Source organism: Uloborus diversus, chromosome 3 (genome assembly GCF_026930045.1).
Source record: "Uloborus diversus isolate 005 chromosome 3, Udiv.v.3.1, whole genome shotgun sequence".
Taxonomy (NCBI): domain Eukaryota; kingdom Metazoa; phylum Arthropoda; class Arachnida; order Araneae; family Uloboridae; genus Uloborus; species Uloborus diversus.
The window spans coordinates 209,617,828-209,634,994 of NC_072733.1; the positions used below are offsets into that span (position 1 = coordinate 209,617,828).

At 34.9% G+C, this 17,167-nt stretch overlaps 1 protein-coding gene across 1 annotated transcript in view; it reads left to right on the plus strand.

Moving 5' to 3' along the window:
- The first annotated feature begins 8,224 nt into the window (after positions 1 to 8,224).
- The window catches only part of LOC129218553 (translation factor GUF1 homolog, mitochondrial-like), an 80,562-nt gene continuing 71,619 nt past the window's right edge, over positions 8,225 to 17,167 (plus strand). Inside the window, exons 1-2 of the mRNA XM_054852856.1 lie at positions 8,225 to 8,272; positions 15,291 to 15,465. Of these exons, the coding sequence (XP_054708831.1) occupies positions 15,398 to 15,465 (68 nt within the window). The 5' untranslated portion in view covers positions 8,225 to 8,272; positions 15,291 to 15,397. The remainder of the gene's footprint in view (positions 8,273 to 15,290; positions 15,466 to 17,167) is intronic.

The following is a 17,167-nucleotide window of genomic DNA, read 5'->3' on the forward strand; positions in this document are numbered from 1 at the left end:
TATTATTGTTCACCATGCATTTCATAATTTATACAAGTAACTCATGATGTATTTGTTAATGATACAATGCATGATTAATAATCAAAAATTATTGTAAAAATGTGAAGTTTACTTTAAAACTGTTAGAGAAAAGCATTTCTCTCTCTCTCTCTCTCTCTCAGCTCTTACATGTAGTAAATGCAATTCCTATCTATAATAATTGAGTATATAATGTTTTTAATTGTTAACTATGTATTAATTTATAGGAGTAACTTAATAGTTTGCTTGTCAATTTAACATTACGGTATTAATTTTTCATATTGTAAGCAAATATAGTCTCGTTATGGAGAACTTATTATCAAGTGGAATGAATAAATATCCTACTGCTGTTATAGTTGTAGTTATTTTTGCCCCTAATTCCTTCGTTTTGTATTTAAACTGAACTTTTAAATATTTTTTAAGAGGGTTATTTGATATTTAAATTGTTTAGTTTAATATTTTTTTAGAGTTTGTTTTCCATTTTGATACATTTTGTATTCTTGTTACACAGAATGTTTTGAAAAAAAATTAAGAATTAAATTTTAAATTTCATCACCACTAATTTCAGCAAAATTTGACAAGCAGATACGCGCATAGGGAGCAAAGCTTAGGATTGCGGGGGGGGGGCATTCCCTCGACCCGATTGAACATTACTAAAATCTAGCAAGCCTGTGCATGGCCGAGTGAATCATACTAAAGATTTGGAAATCTTATCAATAGTTATGTAACGATAAATGATTAATATGTTCACTGAAATATGTTGAATTCAAATCTGTATTTCTTGTTACTTTTCGGCAAAAAGGTTTTTATATTAGTGGTATTTCGAAAGAAAAAATATTTTTGCAGTGAAACACACAAGTGTTCCAAAAATGTATTCATGCAACGATTTATGCTTGATGAGAACCCAATTTCTTCCATAGCTGTTTGTGCAAGATGTTGCTTTCGCTTTTTTTTTTTTTTTTTTCAAATTTGAAGAGTAAAATATAAATAATAAAATTTACGAAACTCGTTATGAACTTTCCTTTCACAGTTTGAAAACATATCCACATAAAATATAACGTTTAAAAAATGTTCCGAGAACAGTCGGATGTTGAATGTTCTATCGAGCAATTTAGGCAAGTAATTTTTGGGTAATTTAGATACAACCCTTCAATTATTATCCTTACTACGATAATAAAGGTTACGAAGCTCGTTATGAACTTTCTTTCACAGTTTGAAAACATATATATCCACATAAAATATAATGTTTAAAAATATGTTCCGAGCATAGTCGGATGTTGAATGTGCTATCGAGCAATTTAGGCAAGTAATTTTTGGGTAATTTAGATACAACCCTTCATTTATTATCCTTACTATGATAATAAAAGTAAAACTTACTTTCAAAGTTCGATGAAAACTCTTCCAATTTCCAATCTTCTAGTTTTTTCTTGACGAACAGATCAGCCATTTCGATCGCTCCGCAAGACAGCACGAAAAACGCGCCGAAAGCGTATGAACATTGTCGACACTTGTTCACGCTCTTGAGCGACGCGTAGCATGCGCAATAAGAAAAGAGTTCGAAGCTCGCGAGTTTTATTCTTGGAAGTCACGCTTATTATATTTCCTATTTATACATGAATATTTATTAAACCATGTTCTTGAAACGTTAGCTGCAGTATTAAATGATTGTATGCATCTTTATTCATGAATTAGTGTTTGATAATGTGTTGTATTCTTATATGATGACTTGGGTATGTTCGTATATGATGACTCGTATTTCTCGTATGTTTGTATTTGATGCCTCATTTACTCGTTTCTGAATCAATTGTATTCAAAAAAAAATGAATACATTCAGAGTTTCATTTTTGAATACATTTTTTTTAACAGTGTATTTAAACAGATTTCAGGCGCACTGTTTCTCTACTTATTCCTCTGTTTCTAGTTCTCATAAAAGAAAATCTTCTAAATGCTACGCTGCAGAAGCCGTCTCCTACCTCCTAAAATTTTAAAAAGCCTTGCAACATTTGTTTTTAGAGAGCGATTTCCTGAAAATTCCCGGAAGAGAACCCATGACTGAATACCTTGACCTCCACAATATGATAGATTATATAATATTCCCTTCAATTTCAAAACATTGCTATGCCTCTAACATTAACAAATATGATCTATCTCGAATAATTTTCGGAGAGCGACACCCGAAACTCTTCTTTCTGATATCAAAAAAGAAGGATGAAAATTCAGTTTTTAAAACTACAATTTCTAAAAATTTAAGGAGAAGGAATCTTTTCCAATAACCTCATTGAGGAACGCTCTCTAAGACTTCAGTTTCTAAAAAATTCCAGAGAGCCCTAGAACCCCCCCCCCCCCTTTCCCTGACATCATTCAAGACTGTCTTCAATTGCGTTTTTAGAACTTCAATTTTGAAATATGGGGAAAGAGATGTAAATCGATCGAGGACAATCCCTGAGTCATATCATTTTTCCTATCGTCATAAATATGGTCTGAATTCGCGTTTTAAAGACATAAATTCGAAAATTTTCCAGGGAGGGCATTCCAACTTTTTCTCTCCTTAACACTACCAAAGACCGTCTAAAACTACGTTTTTAGAACTAAGATTTCCGAAATTTTCTGGGGCTAAAGCCTCAGGACCCCCCTATTGATACGTGCGCATCTTCGAGAACTGACCGACCCCCTTCCAAAAACCAGAAGTTTTATTACCTCATTCTCTCCATATACAATTGAGGCAGTGAGAAGCAAAAAGATGTAAGTTGCAAAATTAAAAATTTGGAGATAACCAGTTCAAATAGTAGAGGGACCTCTCCTCTGTCTTGGGGCAAGAGATTGTACTAATAGCCCTGGTAGGTGCTGCTGTACAGCATGATTTAGAAAAAAAATCAATGAAGGCTTACTTGATACGTTTTATTCAAAACTTGAAGTCCACTTACATCCCTTTGCTTCTGACTGCCTGAATTTATATATTAGATATGATTGGAAACATTACTGGAAAAGAGAGAGGAAGACGAAAGGATCGACAATCATTTCAAATAAGAAAATTTTTTTCAAGTGCTCCAACCCCAAAAAAAATCTGGTGGTGCTACTGCTTCTGTCCCTTGGATCCCTATCATAAGCCCCAGCTCCCCCTACTTTTATATAGTTCCTACGCCTCTGCTCGAGGGGAAGGGGGATTAGAAAAATCTCTACAAATCCTTACTTCAGGGGGGGGGGGAGAGCAAACCCATTCAAACGTAATATTTTCCTAGTCAATATTTTATTTTAGAAATCGGGCGGTCGAGTGGTTTCCTGGGAACATTCTGTTTCCAGGAAACTGTTTCTGGAAGGAAAAAACGTATTAAGATGAGCTGTTGTTTACTTGTTTCATAAAAAAATGAATGGTGTAAAATATAACAATGGAATTTTACCGTGTATGGTATGTTTTATTTTTAATTTAATCTCACATAATATAATATATTTAAAAAATAAAAATCTTTGGTAAACGTCAAACAGAAAGTTCAGTGTCACTGATCCTTTTCTAACAACATTTTTTGTTTTGAATGCAATCTCACGTAAGAATAAGGGGAGGATTTGAAAAATCTAACGTACCCTTACATGGGGTTGCTGGGGAAGGGGGGGGGGGCAGGTCGAAAATTGCCAAAATCATCCTTACGTAATTAATGAATGACCTTCAACTTATAAACAGTGTGCTACAGGCATAATCAAGGAACGGAAAATGGGATGGTAAATTTTCCACTTGTTCCACATTAATTTCTTAAAATTTCAAAAAATTGCAATGAATGCATATGAATTTACCAGAAAGCATTCATAATGTCTTATGCAAATAATACCATAGAATATTGAGAGAGTATTTCATTTAAAATAAAACACACGATTGCGATATTTAGTATCTATATTTTACTTAAAACAAAAAAAAAGAAGAAACAAGGACTTCCTGTTTATCGGAAATAAACTATACAAATTATTCCTTTTTAATTATTTCAGTACACAAACCAGAATCACAAATCCATAATCTTGGAGGAGCCCATCCCTCCAGAAGCACCGCCTCAAATGCCACATAGTCTCTCCCCCCCCCCCCCCCCCGAAGAAAAAAGACCCCGTTAAAATAACCTTCCGCTGAAAATTTCATTAGCTTAGTTTGTGCAATAACTGCCTCCCCACTGAACTCAGTTCAGATCAGTGGTTGAACCGCGCCGTGCTGCGGACACCCGCTGGTGAGAACAATTTATTTTATCTACCCGTTTGTTGGCTCTCTCAGCTTCAATGAGATGACAGCTGCTTCCAGCTCGGTTATTCACTAATCCAGACTGGTGAGTTCTTATATGAACGAAACTGCAGTCTCAGGATGTGATAACCGGGATGCCCGGTATATTGCCTGAATGTTTTTAAGGGTTTCTTTTCAATTCAATTGTGGTAAAGTTGCTAATAAACCTTTTGAAAAGCGTGAAAATAATATGTTTTGAGAAAATTTTTAAGATCAGGAATGTATAATTTTTGTGATCGTGAATGTGAATAATTCATTTTCGGACCACGATTATTATACAGAATCATTTTCGAGATTGCAGTTTATAAGGTTCATTAAAATGAGAAACCAAGTCAGTGTGTCTAACTTCACATTAGACGTTAGAGGATGTCACGTAAGTGCGCATCTGGAGGCACCAACTAATAGTAGAGGAACTGACGCATGCACAACGTTTGATGTTGCACAGCGACAGTGTGGTTTCACACCAAAGAGAAGGTGATTACACAAGTTATCGTTCACTACGGAACATGTCCTTGTTTTTAACCACAAAGCCATTGAACCTAAAAGGAATCGAAAAAGCTCAAAATTATGAAAATAATAATGTGCTCTATTTATAGCTTTATTATTTTTTCGGGCAAACTTTTGCTGCAGACTATCAAAGTAGACATTCTAAAGTAACATAGGGACATAGGGTATACCTAAGTAGTACAAATGAGTGCAAAGTATTTAAAACCATTCATTTACCTAAAAAATTTTTAAAAAATGGATGGCATTTTTGTGAGACTTCAAGAATTGCATTAAAAAAATACTAACAGTCTTAAAAAGTAAAAATTGATAAATAATAGCCTAAAAACCTTCCCCAAGCCAAACCATAATAGTTTTTTCCTCTAACATACTTTTAACGCGAAAAATAAGACGATGAAGGTTGTTAGGTTTTCTAATTTGTCTCTTAAATAAACTTTTTTACATTTTTCTTATCTTTCTTTTCATTCTCATTTTTCATTTGTTTTCTCTGCTTAGCTTGTTGCTGCTCTAGTCTAAGCTGCTCTTTGACCGGAGTGTCGGTCAAAATGGCTGACTTTCTCTTTTTTCTTCCTTTGCCAGTCTGTTTTCTCGGACCCGCTTTTTCCAGAGGTCTCACTTCTTCTGGGGTACTACACTTTTACTACACTGCTTTCATACTTCTTCCTTCTTTTACTTTGTTGACAGCTTCTACCATAGTCTCTATGGTGTACTTGCCTCTTTCAGACTTCTTTTTGTAGTGTCGTACCACGACAAATCTGAAAACCCAACACACAGATCAATATCAAGTCATAAAATAATCAAATCATTCTGTGAACATATCAGTTTAATGCTATTTTTATAAACACTTAGGCCTATTTTGTTTTAACATGTATCTTTCATGAATGATTAAGATTGTGATTTATTTTTTGTCTGTATTTTGTTTAAAAATATAAGTTGTCAAATAAGAAGCTTACCTTTTCATGTGTATTTAACTATTTATGCTTCATTTAAGAGTAAATAATATAATAAATATCGATAAATAGTAGCGATCGAAGGGGGCGGGGCATATTTTCGATGCGATGGGACACGTTTTCGATGCGAAAATGTGCCCCGCTTGGTGTTCGAAAACGTGCCCCGTCCCCATGTTTTTCCTTAAACTTCACGCAGACGGTCAAAAAAAAATTTTATGGACAAACTATCACATCACAGGTAGCTCCTAAAAATGCTCTTTCGAAATATTACAACAGACAAAAACTTAACTTAAGACGTATATGTTTGTTTTTAGTTTAAATGAGGTCATCAAAATTTACTTACCTGTATAAAAACAAGTGAAACTGACGTTACGCAGCGACGTGAACAGCCTTCCAACTGAAACTCTCGTAGTTGTCGTCTAGTGGCGCAGCCTTTCAAATAGTCTGGTCGGTGCTTCGCTCTACCGGCTGGTTAACGAGTTAAAGTCAAATCGAAAATGTGCCCCGCGCAAAAACCTGCCCCGGTCTCCCCTAATTGAATTCTGATCAGCGGACGATGGGAAAGAGATAGAGAAATGAACTGCTTTTTTCTGACACGTGACTATAAGTTTTAAAATGGGTTATTTCAATAAAATTTGTTCAGTAAAGCAGGATTATTAATGGATAATTTTCTGTTAAGCTTTAATAACTAAAAGGAGTATTATTTATTCCATTAAAATTTATAAAAGTCGAAACATTTCAAAAAAAAAAAAAAAAAAATGAGAAAGTTGAACGCAATAGCTCCGATAGGACTCATAATGTCAAAATATTGACTGTAAAGCATACCTGATTAGCAGGCATTCAGGGGCTACTCGATAAGAGGTCACTGTGAACTTTCATAAACTTTCCTGTCCCAGAAAATTTTGTCTGACGAGTCTTCAAATTTCGAGCAGTTTTTTGCGAAATATTACATTAAAAAGATATTCTCATTAGATGTAGTGATGTGGGTAATTAGGAATTTCATTCGGAAAATAGAGAAGTAACCCCATCTGATATAAAATCGGGGAGCCTCTGCATGTATTACACTAAACAGAATGATACTTACCTGTCACGGTCTTTTGATATTTTGAAGATGGTTCCGTGGATGTTGATGATGATTCAGTTGTTAAAAATTGCTCAGGTTCATTTGATGTAGAAGGTTTGCTACATTTTCCCGTTTCAAGCCACCTCTCCATAGCCGCAATCGAATATGTAAAAAAAAGTATTTTTACCAAAATAGGAGCGTTCTTCAGGTCACCTCCTCTCAAGAAGACCAAAAGAACACATGAAATTATCTTTATTTTTGTCGGAACGTCCTTTTATTTTTGTCTTTTTTTTTCTGGTCATCTTGCGCTTCTTTTTTTGTTGGTCTATCGGAAGTGACATCACAGGATCCAACGTTATGCTGGCTTACGATTTGCTTTTGAAATTGTACGTTAATTTTTAGACTCCTCCTCTTTTTTTTCTGTAACGTAACGCTTTTTTGGTCAAATTTGAGATGCCGCAAACACATTTGAGAAACCGCGCTTCGGTAAGTTACTTTGAAGCCACGTGTTGAATAATGTCAAACACATGACACGTCTCCTTTCTCTTTCTACCCCAAACTTAACCTTTGACCAGCTAAGTGGTCTCCTAAATTTTTGTGCATCCTTTGGCCAGGGTGTTGTTGCCAGCTGCAAAAAACCGCCAAAGAGATCTGGTGTCTCATTTTGTTTGGGTAACATCGGGGTCGCTATAAATTGAATCGAAGCGGCGAAACTATAACACTGCAAAATTCGAAACAGAAACCTGGAAGCACCGAGAAATGAGATAAGAAAGAAAGGGGGGGGGGAACTCAGATCCCCGTCTGACTTCTGTTGACTTATTAGCACGAGAGTCGTAAAAAAAGTGGGGGGGGGGGGTGTCCATATACGCTGGAGACTCGACTATGGATGGTTGACATTGCTTCCACATAGTGGCATTTTTTATCCACCTGTTTTGAGACTGAAGGTTTTGACCATTGGCAGGGCCGGATTTAGGGGAGGGCAAGCGGGGCTACTGCCCCGGGGCCTCCACAACAAGGGGGTCCCACAATAAAATTTTTACAAAATATCCTAACTTTCACGCGTCGAAAATATCGGATATATACAAATAATACATCAAAATATTCGGATATATATCAAAGATCAAAGACTCGGATATTTTCGAAAATATGATGATCTTTTCGAATACTGATTAAGGGTCTTCCACTCGTTCGTTGCCCCGGGGCCTCCACACTTCCAAATCCGGCCCCTGCCAATTCGTAAAGTTGACATTTCAACTTTTGGCCAGCTTTTTGGTTCAAATACCGCCATGTGCGGCGGCTCTGGTCATAGCCTACGAGGATAGCCCAGATTCTCGTAGGCTACGCTCTGGTGGTCGAATTTGCCGCTAGATGGCAGCATGAATCACGAATTTTTAATTCTGCATCTGGAATCTTTATTTAACCCGTCGAAGTAAATAAACCTCAAACATGCGAATTTTGCCGAACAATAATGCGTTTTATTAGGTATTTATTGTTTGAAATTTGTTTTGATCATTTAATTGATGCAATTTACTAATAATGTGATTCAATGGAAATTAGTTATTATTTCAAAATCTTTTGCAATTGAATTTTCTTCCAATAAAACGTGCTCTTAAAAAATACAGTGTCTGTCAAAGAAATGCATCCATTCGAAATGAGTTAGCTGTTAGTGTGACCAGCGGATTGGAATGATATATTTCCAACTCTAATGGTAAATACAACAGAACTCCGATAATCCGTAGTAACTTAAACCGGTGCCTGTTCCAAGTGCCCCGAATTCCGAAAAAAATGAGCTGAAATTGTAACTTCTTCGAATTGGGTATTTGCTACACTTTATTTAAGCGGCTCTACCCCTAATGATCCAACATTCATGATCCGATAGGCTGTAGATAGAAAATACTGCATCTTAAACAAAAACTCAACAGCATGAAAGAACAAGAAACATGGACAAACAAAAGCAAAAACAACACAGAGGACGAAAACAAAAGCACCACACCATATCATGGGCGGTCATTCCAAGCTTGTCAGCTTGCGAGATCGAGATTTTCGCTCATGTGATCGGTTGTGACGTAGAAATGTCGCAAAGTAGCATTCTAATCTACTCGAACGTAGCTTGCGGCTAGGTTCGAGTAGATTAGAATACTATTTTGCGACATTTCTACGTCACAATCAAACACGTGAGCGAAAATCTCGATCTCGCAAGCTGACGAGCTTGTAATGACCGCCCTGGGAATGGCAAAAAGGAAAAAGTTAAACTTAGCCAACATCAATGGCCGTCAAAAGGTCCAACAGGCAAAACATCTATAGGATAACTGAGATAATTTAATAATGTAGCAAAAGAAAGAGGCACGCAGCCCGCACAGGCCTGTAATCTGTTTCCCTGTTTATTGAATTTTCTGCAAACTAGTATTGCATGATCCAGTGTATCAGGTGTGTTGCAACTGGTACAGAGAGGGGTATTCGCGTGTTTGATCCGGAATAGATTGTAGGTGGTTAGTGTGGTCCTAGTTCTTGAGATGAGGACATCTTCGTATCGGTTTCTGGGCATCATCTGGATTTTGTCCTTCATGTAGGTAAGGTGACTGTAGCTTTTAGCATAATTGGATGATTTCCAATTTAAGAGAGCTTTATCCCTGGACATGTTTTTGAGCTTGGGGATAATGTCTTCAGGGATTTTCCAGTGTAAAATAAGGTTTTCTCTAGGGCCATATTAGCGATTCTATCCGCGATTTGATTGCACTGTATTCCCACATGCGCACTAGTTCAGGCGATAACTATTGAGTGTCTGTTATCGATGCATCTTTTAATATTTTGAAGAATCATTGTGATAATATAGGTAATTTGTGCTCTTTTAAGGATGGTAGGAATTGATAAACTGTCAGAAAGAAAAATAACCTTATCCCCCTGATTTTCCACAGTGGCTGATTGCTAACCAAATAGCCAGCCCTTCTGCAACGAATATAGAATTTTCATGCGGTATTTCCTCCATTATACATTATTTTGTATTGCTGTTATAGATGCCGATTGAAGTTGGAGCAGTGACCTTTGATGCATCTGATGCAATTATTGGTGTGTTGTTTCAAGTGTAGTTGTAAAAGGCTTTGTTGTTGAGGTTCCTTGGGGTATCATCATTTTAAAAAGGCAAATACTTGCTGGGGTATATTGGCAAAAAATATTGGGAAGGGAGGGGATCTAGACGCCTCTGGAGTTCCGAAGGGGGTATGTAATCCCCACCCCCTTACAAATAACAAAGAGTTAATTCTTATAAATTAATTTCTTCACGATCATAGCTATCTACGATAAGTAGGAAAGTAAAAGTTAAATAAAAGCAGACATTCTTAAACAGGGGGACTACAACTTGTTCTCTTCTTGTAATCTTTGATGATTTAAAACCTTTCATCGAGGGCAGGATGGACTAAGAAACAAACGAATAAATGATGAATAAAAAATGCTCATAAGCATGTTAAAATTCGGCCATTACAATATTACTTTCGCGAAATCTTTTATACCTTTTACGAACCCCCAGGGGTTTGCGAACCACCGGTTGGAAACCGATGTTGTAAACTAGTTTATATAATTGAAGAATTCACAAAGATAAATGTGGCTGCATTCTATCACTTTTCCCCCTGTGATTTGACAACCAAGAAAAGTAGATTGCTAACTGTTAAGACCATGGTTAGCCTTCTTAGCACTCCAGTGTCATTATACTATGACACCGGAGTGGGAGTATCGAGTGAAGAATATGATCATGTGCTGCATATGTTGCACATATGGTACAAATTGTGCCCATAAGTGACAAAAAAAAAAAAAAAAAAAGTAAAGAAAACGACTTATCAATTGTCCCGAGAGGGAGGATTGTGTGTGTGTGATTTTTCTCCTTTCCATGGAAGTAACTATGGAATTTTTGGTAATGTTTTTGAGGTTATCAAGTGTGGTTTAATACATATTGATATTAAAGAGTCAATCGGTTTTAGTTTGACAGTAGGGTAGACCAGGGCACGTTTTACAGATTTTTTTCAATGAATGTTCTAAATTTTATGTTTTAACTTAGGAAATTTTAGACATTGCGATTTTATGAAGGAGTTAATGGAGTCAAAATTGGTATCTTCAGTTGTTGCTCAGTTTGTTTCTAACCATTGAAAAAATGATTTTTGAGTCCAAGTGGGTTGCTTAAACTTGCCCCGGTGCCTAATGGTGTTCTGTTAGTGTTTTGAACATAATGTCTTACCATCGTTAAATTAAAGCAAATTTATTACAGACTGAATACTGTATAAAGTAAAAGCTAAGCGAACATGAAGACAGTACTACACGGTTGTAAGCTATAAGAAACAAATTCGTAACTCAATTAAAAATTGGTGATTTTCAAAACTAAATTAGCTGAAAATACTAAAAAGTTTTGAGAGAGTTCGGAGCGAAAAAAGAGTCAGGGTGCGTTTAGAAGTAAGACAAGTAAGAACGTGCCTAAAGGTGCTCAGACATCAACGCGTAAACTTGCCCCGTCACCAAGTTTGGATTTATTTTTAACATGCAAAAAATTTAATAACATTTCAGTTCATGCAAATACAATTCTCAAAAAAGGATGGAATTCTGCTCAAAATGCTTGGGTTCATCAATAGATCTATTTCTATCAAATCTAAGAAAGTTCTTCTGCCTTTATACAAGAGTTTAGTAAGACCTCATTTGGAGTATGCTGTTCAGTTTTGGTCGCCTTATCTGAAGAAAGATATTTTTGTATTGGAAAGGGTTCAAAGAAGGGTAACTAAATTAGTAAGGGGACTCTCAGATTTAGATTATGATACCAGACTTAATGGGCCTTACATGTATAGCCTGGAGCAAAGGAGAGTCAGAGGGGACATGATTCAGTTATTTAAATTTATCAAAATGAAAGATGTAAATGGATTAAATTTTTGCGGGGAAAGCAGGACAAGGGGTCATTGTTTTAAGCTATTTAAATCTCAGGCTAACTTGGAAATCAGGAAAAACTACTACTTTAGCAGTGTCGTGGGCACTTGGAATAGCTTACCGGAAGAGGCGGTAATGAGCAAGATTGGATCTAGAGGGGGGCCATGGAGGTCATGGCCCCTCCCAAAGCCTTATGATTGTAGGAATTTTTTTAAGGAAAAGAAGAAAAAAAATATTATGAGAAGATAACAAAATTTAATACATGTATTTTACTGAAAAAGAAGTATAGGCCTTAATTGGGAGATAAATTATATCCCTAATCCTCAAAACAAAACTTTTATTTCCAAAATTTTTCTCCATCTTTTATATTATTTCTTGATTCCAGCTACAGACACTTGGAAGATCTCTAAATGCTGCTGTTCTCAGAGTATACCTATTGTTCACAAGACCAAATAGAGCCTAAATTTTCGTTTTTATGGCTTTGATTTCGAAACTAGGAGGAGAACCCCCTTTTCCCGTGCCCTTTCACAAATGCCTTGAAATGTAGCAAAAAATTTTATTTTAAGTCTTTTTTATTTGGAAAAAATGTCAACGGAAACTACCTATCACTTAACTTGCTTAAAAGCGACTTAAATGAATTTTTTTGGAACTTCAATTACAAACGAGTTTTGATAGGACCCCCTCTCCCCCTAGTTTATATCATGATGATAGCTTTAAAAGGAGGTTTTTTGGAGAAGCTCACAAATCTTCTATCCCTTTCTAAAATATGTATAAATATAGTTAAAAATCGAATTTTTTGAGCCTCAAAGACCAAATATTTCCAGGAAGGAAGGATTCTAAGCACCTTCACACTTCCTTAAACGTAAGCAAACATTACCTAAAGGTGCATTTTTAGGCTGGACAGCTGAAGAGTTGGAAGAGCACCCTTCCTCTTCTAACTTCTCAATGTATAATAACAGAATATTTTGGTTTCTAAGCTTTATTTTCAAAAAGTATTTTGGGACCAGCGCCCGAAACCTGACCTTTCTCAGTACATCATCAAAAATAGACAAAATGCGTTTTTTGTTTCCTAATTTTCAAAAATTACTCGGAAATTTAAATTTTGAAACAGTTTCGAGGGAGATTCCTAAATCCACCCCCCTCACCTAATGCTCGTTACCCCGAAAATTGAGTTATTAAAACTTTATTTTAATGAAATTTCTGGGGAGTTATCAGGGTCCAATTTCCCAGTAGGCAGAGTAGACAGTTACCTAGGGCGGCAAACTTTTCAGGAGGGGGGGGGGGCAAATATGCTATTATAATATACATTTGAATTAAATTGTTATTCTTGAAAGTAAAATATTAGCTTATTCTTTTATTTTCCACACAGACAATTTTTTTCTTGTTATTTAATAGTGATTACTTTCACACACATCTTACGAAAGTCAAATGTTTTCCTATCATGGTATTTGCCGAATAAAAATTTTTTTGGGAGATAACTGTGATCATTTCATCGGGGCGCCTCAGAATGTGAAACGCGATCATTTCTTCGTAAATTTGACAGTTTGAACCTGGGAAACACTTTTTCACGTTTTTTTGAGTCAAGGATATTTTGCTTTTTTTAGGGGGAGGGGGCGGCAGATTTCAAATTTGCCTAGGGGCGACATGAAACTGAATTCGACCCTGGGGAGTTTGTTTAAAAATTTCGGATGGCCCCTCCCAAAACATTCGGCTGAATCTGCCACTGGAAAACAGATTATTCTTTCTGCATGCTAGACGGAAGCTCAACTGATGCTCAAAAACTTAAGAGGATATTTGCTAGGGAGCAGCAGCAATATGTTATGACTGTTGACTCTCCAGTTATAATTCGTTTAAAAAAAAGGGCACTGCATAAACGTGCTCCATGCATAAACATACCTCGGTCTTCCCTACTTTTTAGTCTTTTTGTCCTCAACTTTGCGTGCACTAATCTTTACCTAGCTTCCTTATTAGGGTCCATGTTCCTAACATGTCTCGTGTGTCTGAATCGCTTTTCTGCAGAGAAATACAATTGAAACTTAAACTTTCACTTGGTTTTATTTTTTCTTATTTTTTTTTTTTTTTTGCGATACATCTGATGCTGGAAAAATCCAGTTGTAATAGAAAAATATTTTAGAGATTTTGAATCTTAGGGTAACCTTATTTGGCACACTTACGCACTTACTTAAATGACATGGATGGACTAGGTTGCCATGAGAAAATTCCGATTCTTTGAAGGGTGCCACAAGTCGAAAAAGTTTGAGAACCCCTTACTTATGCAATTCAGATGACTATTGAAAATTAAAGTCCGACTCTGAAATGTCTGAATAAATCCATTGTTTTCTCTTAAAATGAGCAAAAACTCGTTATATTTTTATTTATTACTTTCAGAAAGATACATTTTAAGTTAAGATGCAATTTTTCTTTCCTTTATTTTATTTGCTTTTTTATTTTAATTTTTTACAGGGCTGTTCCTGCAATGGTTTTAAGGACTTTTGGAAAAACATTGCAATTTCTCTTTTAATTCCCCCTTTCCACTATCAATTCTTTTCCTAACCCATTTTAAAACCAAACTTGACATTCTTTCCTTTTGAATTGACCACAACTGTTCCTGTTTTTAAAGTTGGTAATTATATTATTACTAAAAAAAGGTAGATATTTAAATCAAGTATTGCATGAAAAATGCATGCTGTTGTACAACCTTTGTGTTTCCTGATTTATTATTTTAGGTCTATAAAATTAAAAATTTATAAAAAGGGTTCAAATTTTAAACTTTTCTTTACATTCAATATACTAAGTACAAGGTGTTATCAAAAAAGTACGGTGAATGAATTTTTATAACAGCAACTGCTAAAGATTTGTCCATTAGCTTGCTCATCTGAGACAATCAGGGACAAGTTTTATAACACATTTGAACTTGTCAGTCAGCTGCTAGAGCCGCTAGAGTGAGGTTACGTTTATCATGTGTGTCGCGCAACATGGATTTCGAGCAACACATTAACTGTTGTAAAAGAGCTCAAGAAATCTTAAAATTGGTGTACAGTGACAATGTGGTAACTCTGAAGACAAGTGGTGTGACCAATTTAAAAACAGAAATGAGACTGTAGAAGACGAGCAGTGTGCGTAATATAATATCCAGTAAATTCAAAAACAGCAGAAAAGTGCAAAAAATGGAAATAATGATTCGATTCAAACAGAGGAATGACTATTAAAGAGCTATGACCCCGTCCTTAACCAGAAGCTTGATTTGCCCTTGGTTATATCATGCTTTTTTTGTTGCTTCTCAACAGGAACAATATAAAGAGGTTTTACTGTTTGCTTTATATGCTGTGCAGCATTCAAGTTGTTTGTATTAATGTTTATTTTTTAGGAAAATTTGAAATTTCTTCTCAATTCTGATGAAGAGAAGTATGTTTGAAAGTGATTCTACTAACTATGCATGTATTATTTAGTAATAATCTGCTTTTAAAATTGAATGTTTTGAATAAAAAATGTTTTTGAATAATTCTAGTAGTATACTTTCTGCTTTTGCTCATAAATAACACACAAATCTAAAATCATTCCTCATTATTGTTTTAATTTTCTGAATTTTATGTCTTTTCAGGTTTGGTGATGCTCAATATGAGATAATTTCTGCAATTTTATCACATTAATTGTTTTTGTTTGAAAATGGCATAAAACAAAATTTTTATTCGTTGGCTGTCTTTGACAATGCAAAATCAAATGTTGGCGAAGCTTTTTAAAAGACAAATTGTTTTGTCAAATGTTACTGTCCAATGGTAAGATTTTTATATTTTTTCTTCTAAATGTATTCTAGGTTTAAAGTTCGTTATAAAATGTAGATAAACATTATGATATTAACTTTTTTTGTTTTGTTTTTAGTTTTATTTTATTTTTAAACGTGTACTCTATGTTTTTCAAGATAAAGAAGTGTAAAAAAGTGTTCTCCCTGACTTTTATGCTCTCCATTTATTCAGTTTCAATTTTCGTGTATCACAAAGTTGAGGATTGAATATGTTCATTTTTCTTGCTATGTCTCTCAGATGAATAAAATTACACTATACTAACAGTGAGTGTATTCTTCATGGTTTTATTTTTTTCTTCAATTAAATTTTCATTTCATTAAAAAGTTCTCAATCTTGAGTTAAGAGCAATCAAGAGCTGCTTCTGTTTTTGGATGGAGCCATTATTAAAATATGACCAACAAATATTCTGTTCTGGAACAATAATAATGCAATTTTTCATTTACATTTCATGTAACCTTATTACATTCAATGCATGTGACACACTTTTAAGCTCTCGACTAACCCAAAAATTCAAGTATCTAGAATTCAGTGTTTTCTGTATTATCCGGGTAGTTGAGCTTTAACTGTACTTCTTTGTAATTCATTTATTTTGCTTTGGGCATTTTCATTTTCTCAAGTAATATAGTAAGTTCTTCAATGTGCTGCCATTCTAAAATTGTGTTGTTCAAAAAATTGTGTAAATCTGAGAAGTAAACATTTTTAATAGAACAATTGAGTAAGTGAATGAATTGAAAATCAAAAATGCATATGCCTTATTTTCATGTGTGAAATATGTCTGTGTTTGTGGTTAAAAGTTTTCTAAAGTATTTGTTTTCGAAATTGTAATATTTGTAAATACAGTTAATTCGCGATAACACGAATCTAAAGGGACTGACAAAAAACTTCAACTAATCAAAAGTTTGACTTACCACTAATTTCGGTTTTCAGCATTTTAATATTAGAAACCATCAAATATTTTAATTAATATGTACATATAACAGACAAAATTACAGAACGTAAAAGTTTGTAAGCACAATATGCGCAGTTTAATCAAAAATATTGAGAGAGAAAAAAACGAATGCATGGTTTTGATTTCCATACTGCTGGATCCACTTGAATAGAGCTGATTCTACTTCAGGAAAGGTGCACATCTTCATTCATTTCAAATTCAGATTCATGGATTCTACCGCTTTAAAAGTTTCTCTTTTTCTTTTAATATTGGCAGAGTACTTGCTTAGACATCTTTAATAGTGGAGAAAACTCATTCTGTCTCTTAGGAACTTATTAGCAAATGATCGAACTAAAGAATGAAGGGGAACACATCTTAACTTAGGTCAGTCTTTGAATAAAGGTACAATCAGTTGACTTGTCAACTTGACAGCTTGAAAGTTATTCCGGTAGCTTTGTAGCATGCTGATTAACTTTGCTCAACGTCAATATTTTTAGTATGTTTGACTTTGTCATGTCCCTGGGGATCAGATAGAGTAGTGCATATGTAGTGACTTTGCTATTTTGACTGCTGATTCTTACTATAGGCATTGGTGGTTAAAATATGAGTGGCACATTTTAAAATAATAGAGAGATTATTGAGCTTAAAAAGAACTGTTCCCACATACTGTCAATGACTATGACAGTACAAGGATACAAAATGTTTAAAGAAACAACTTCCAATTCCACCTTGAAAAATAAATTTAAA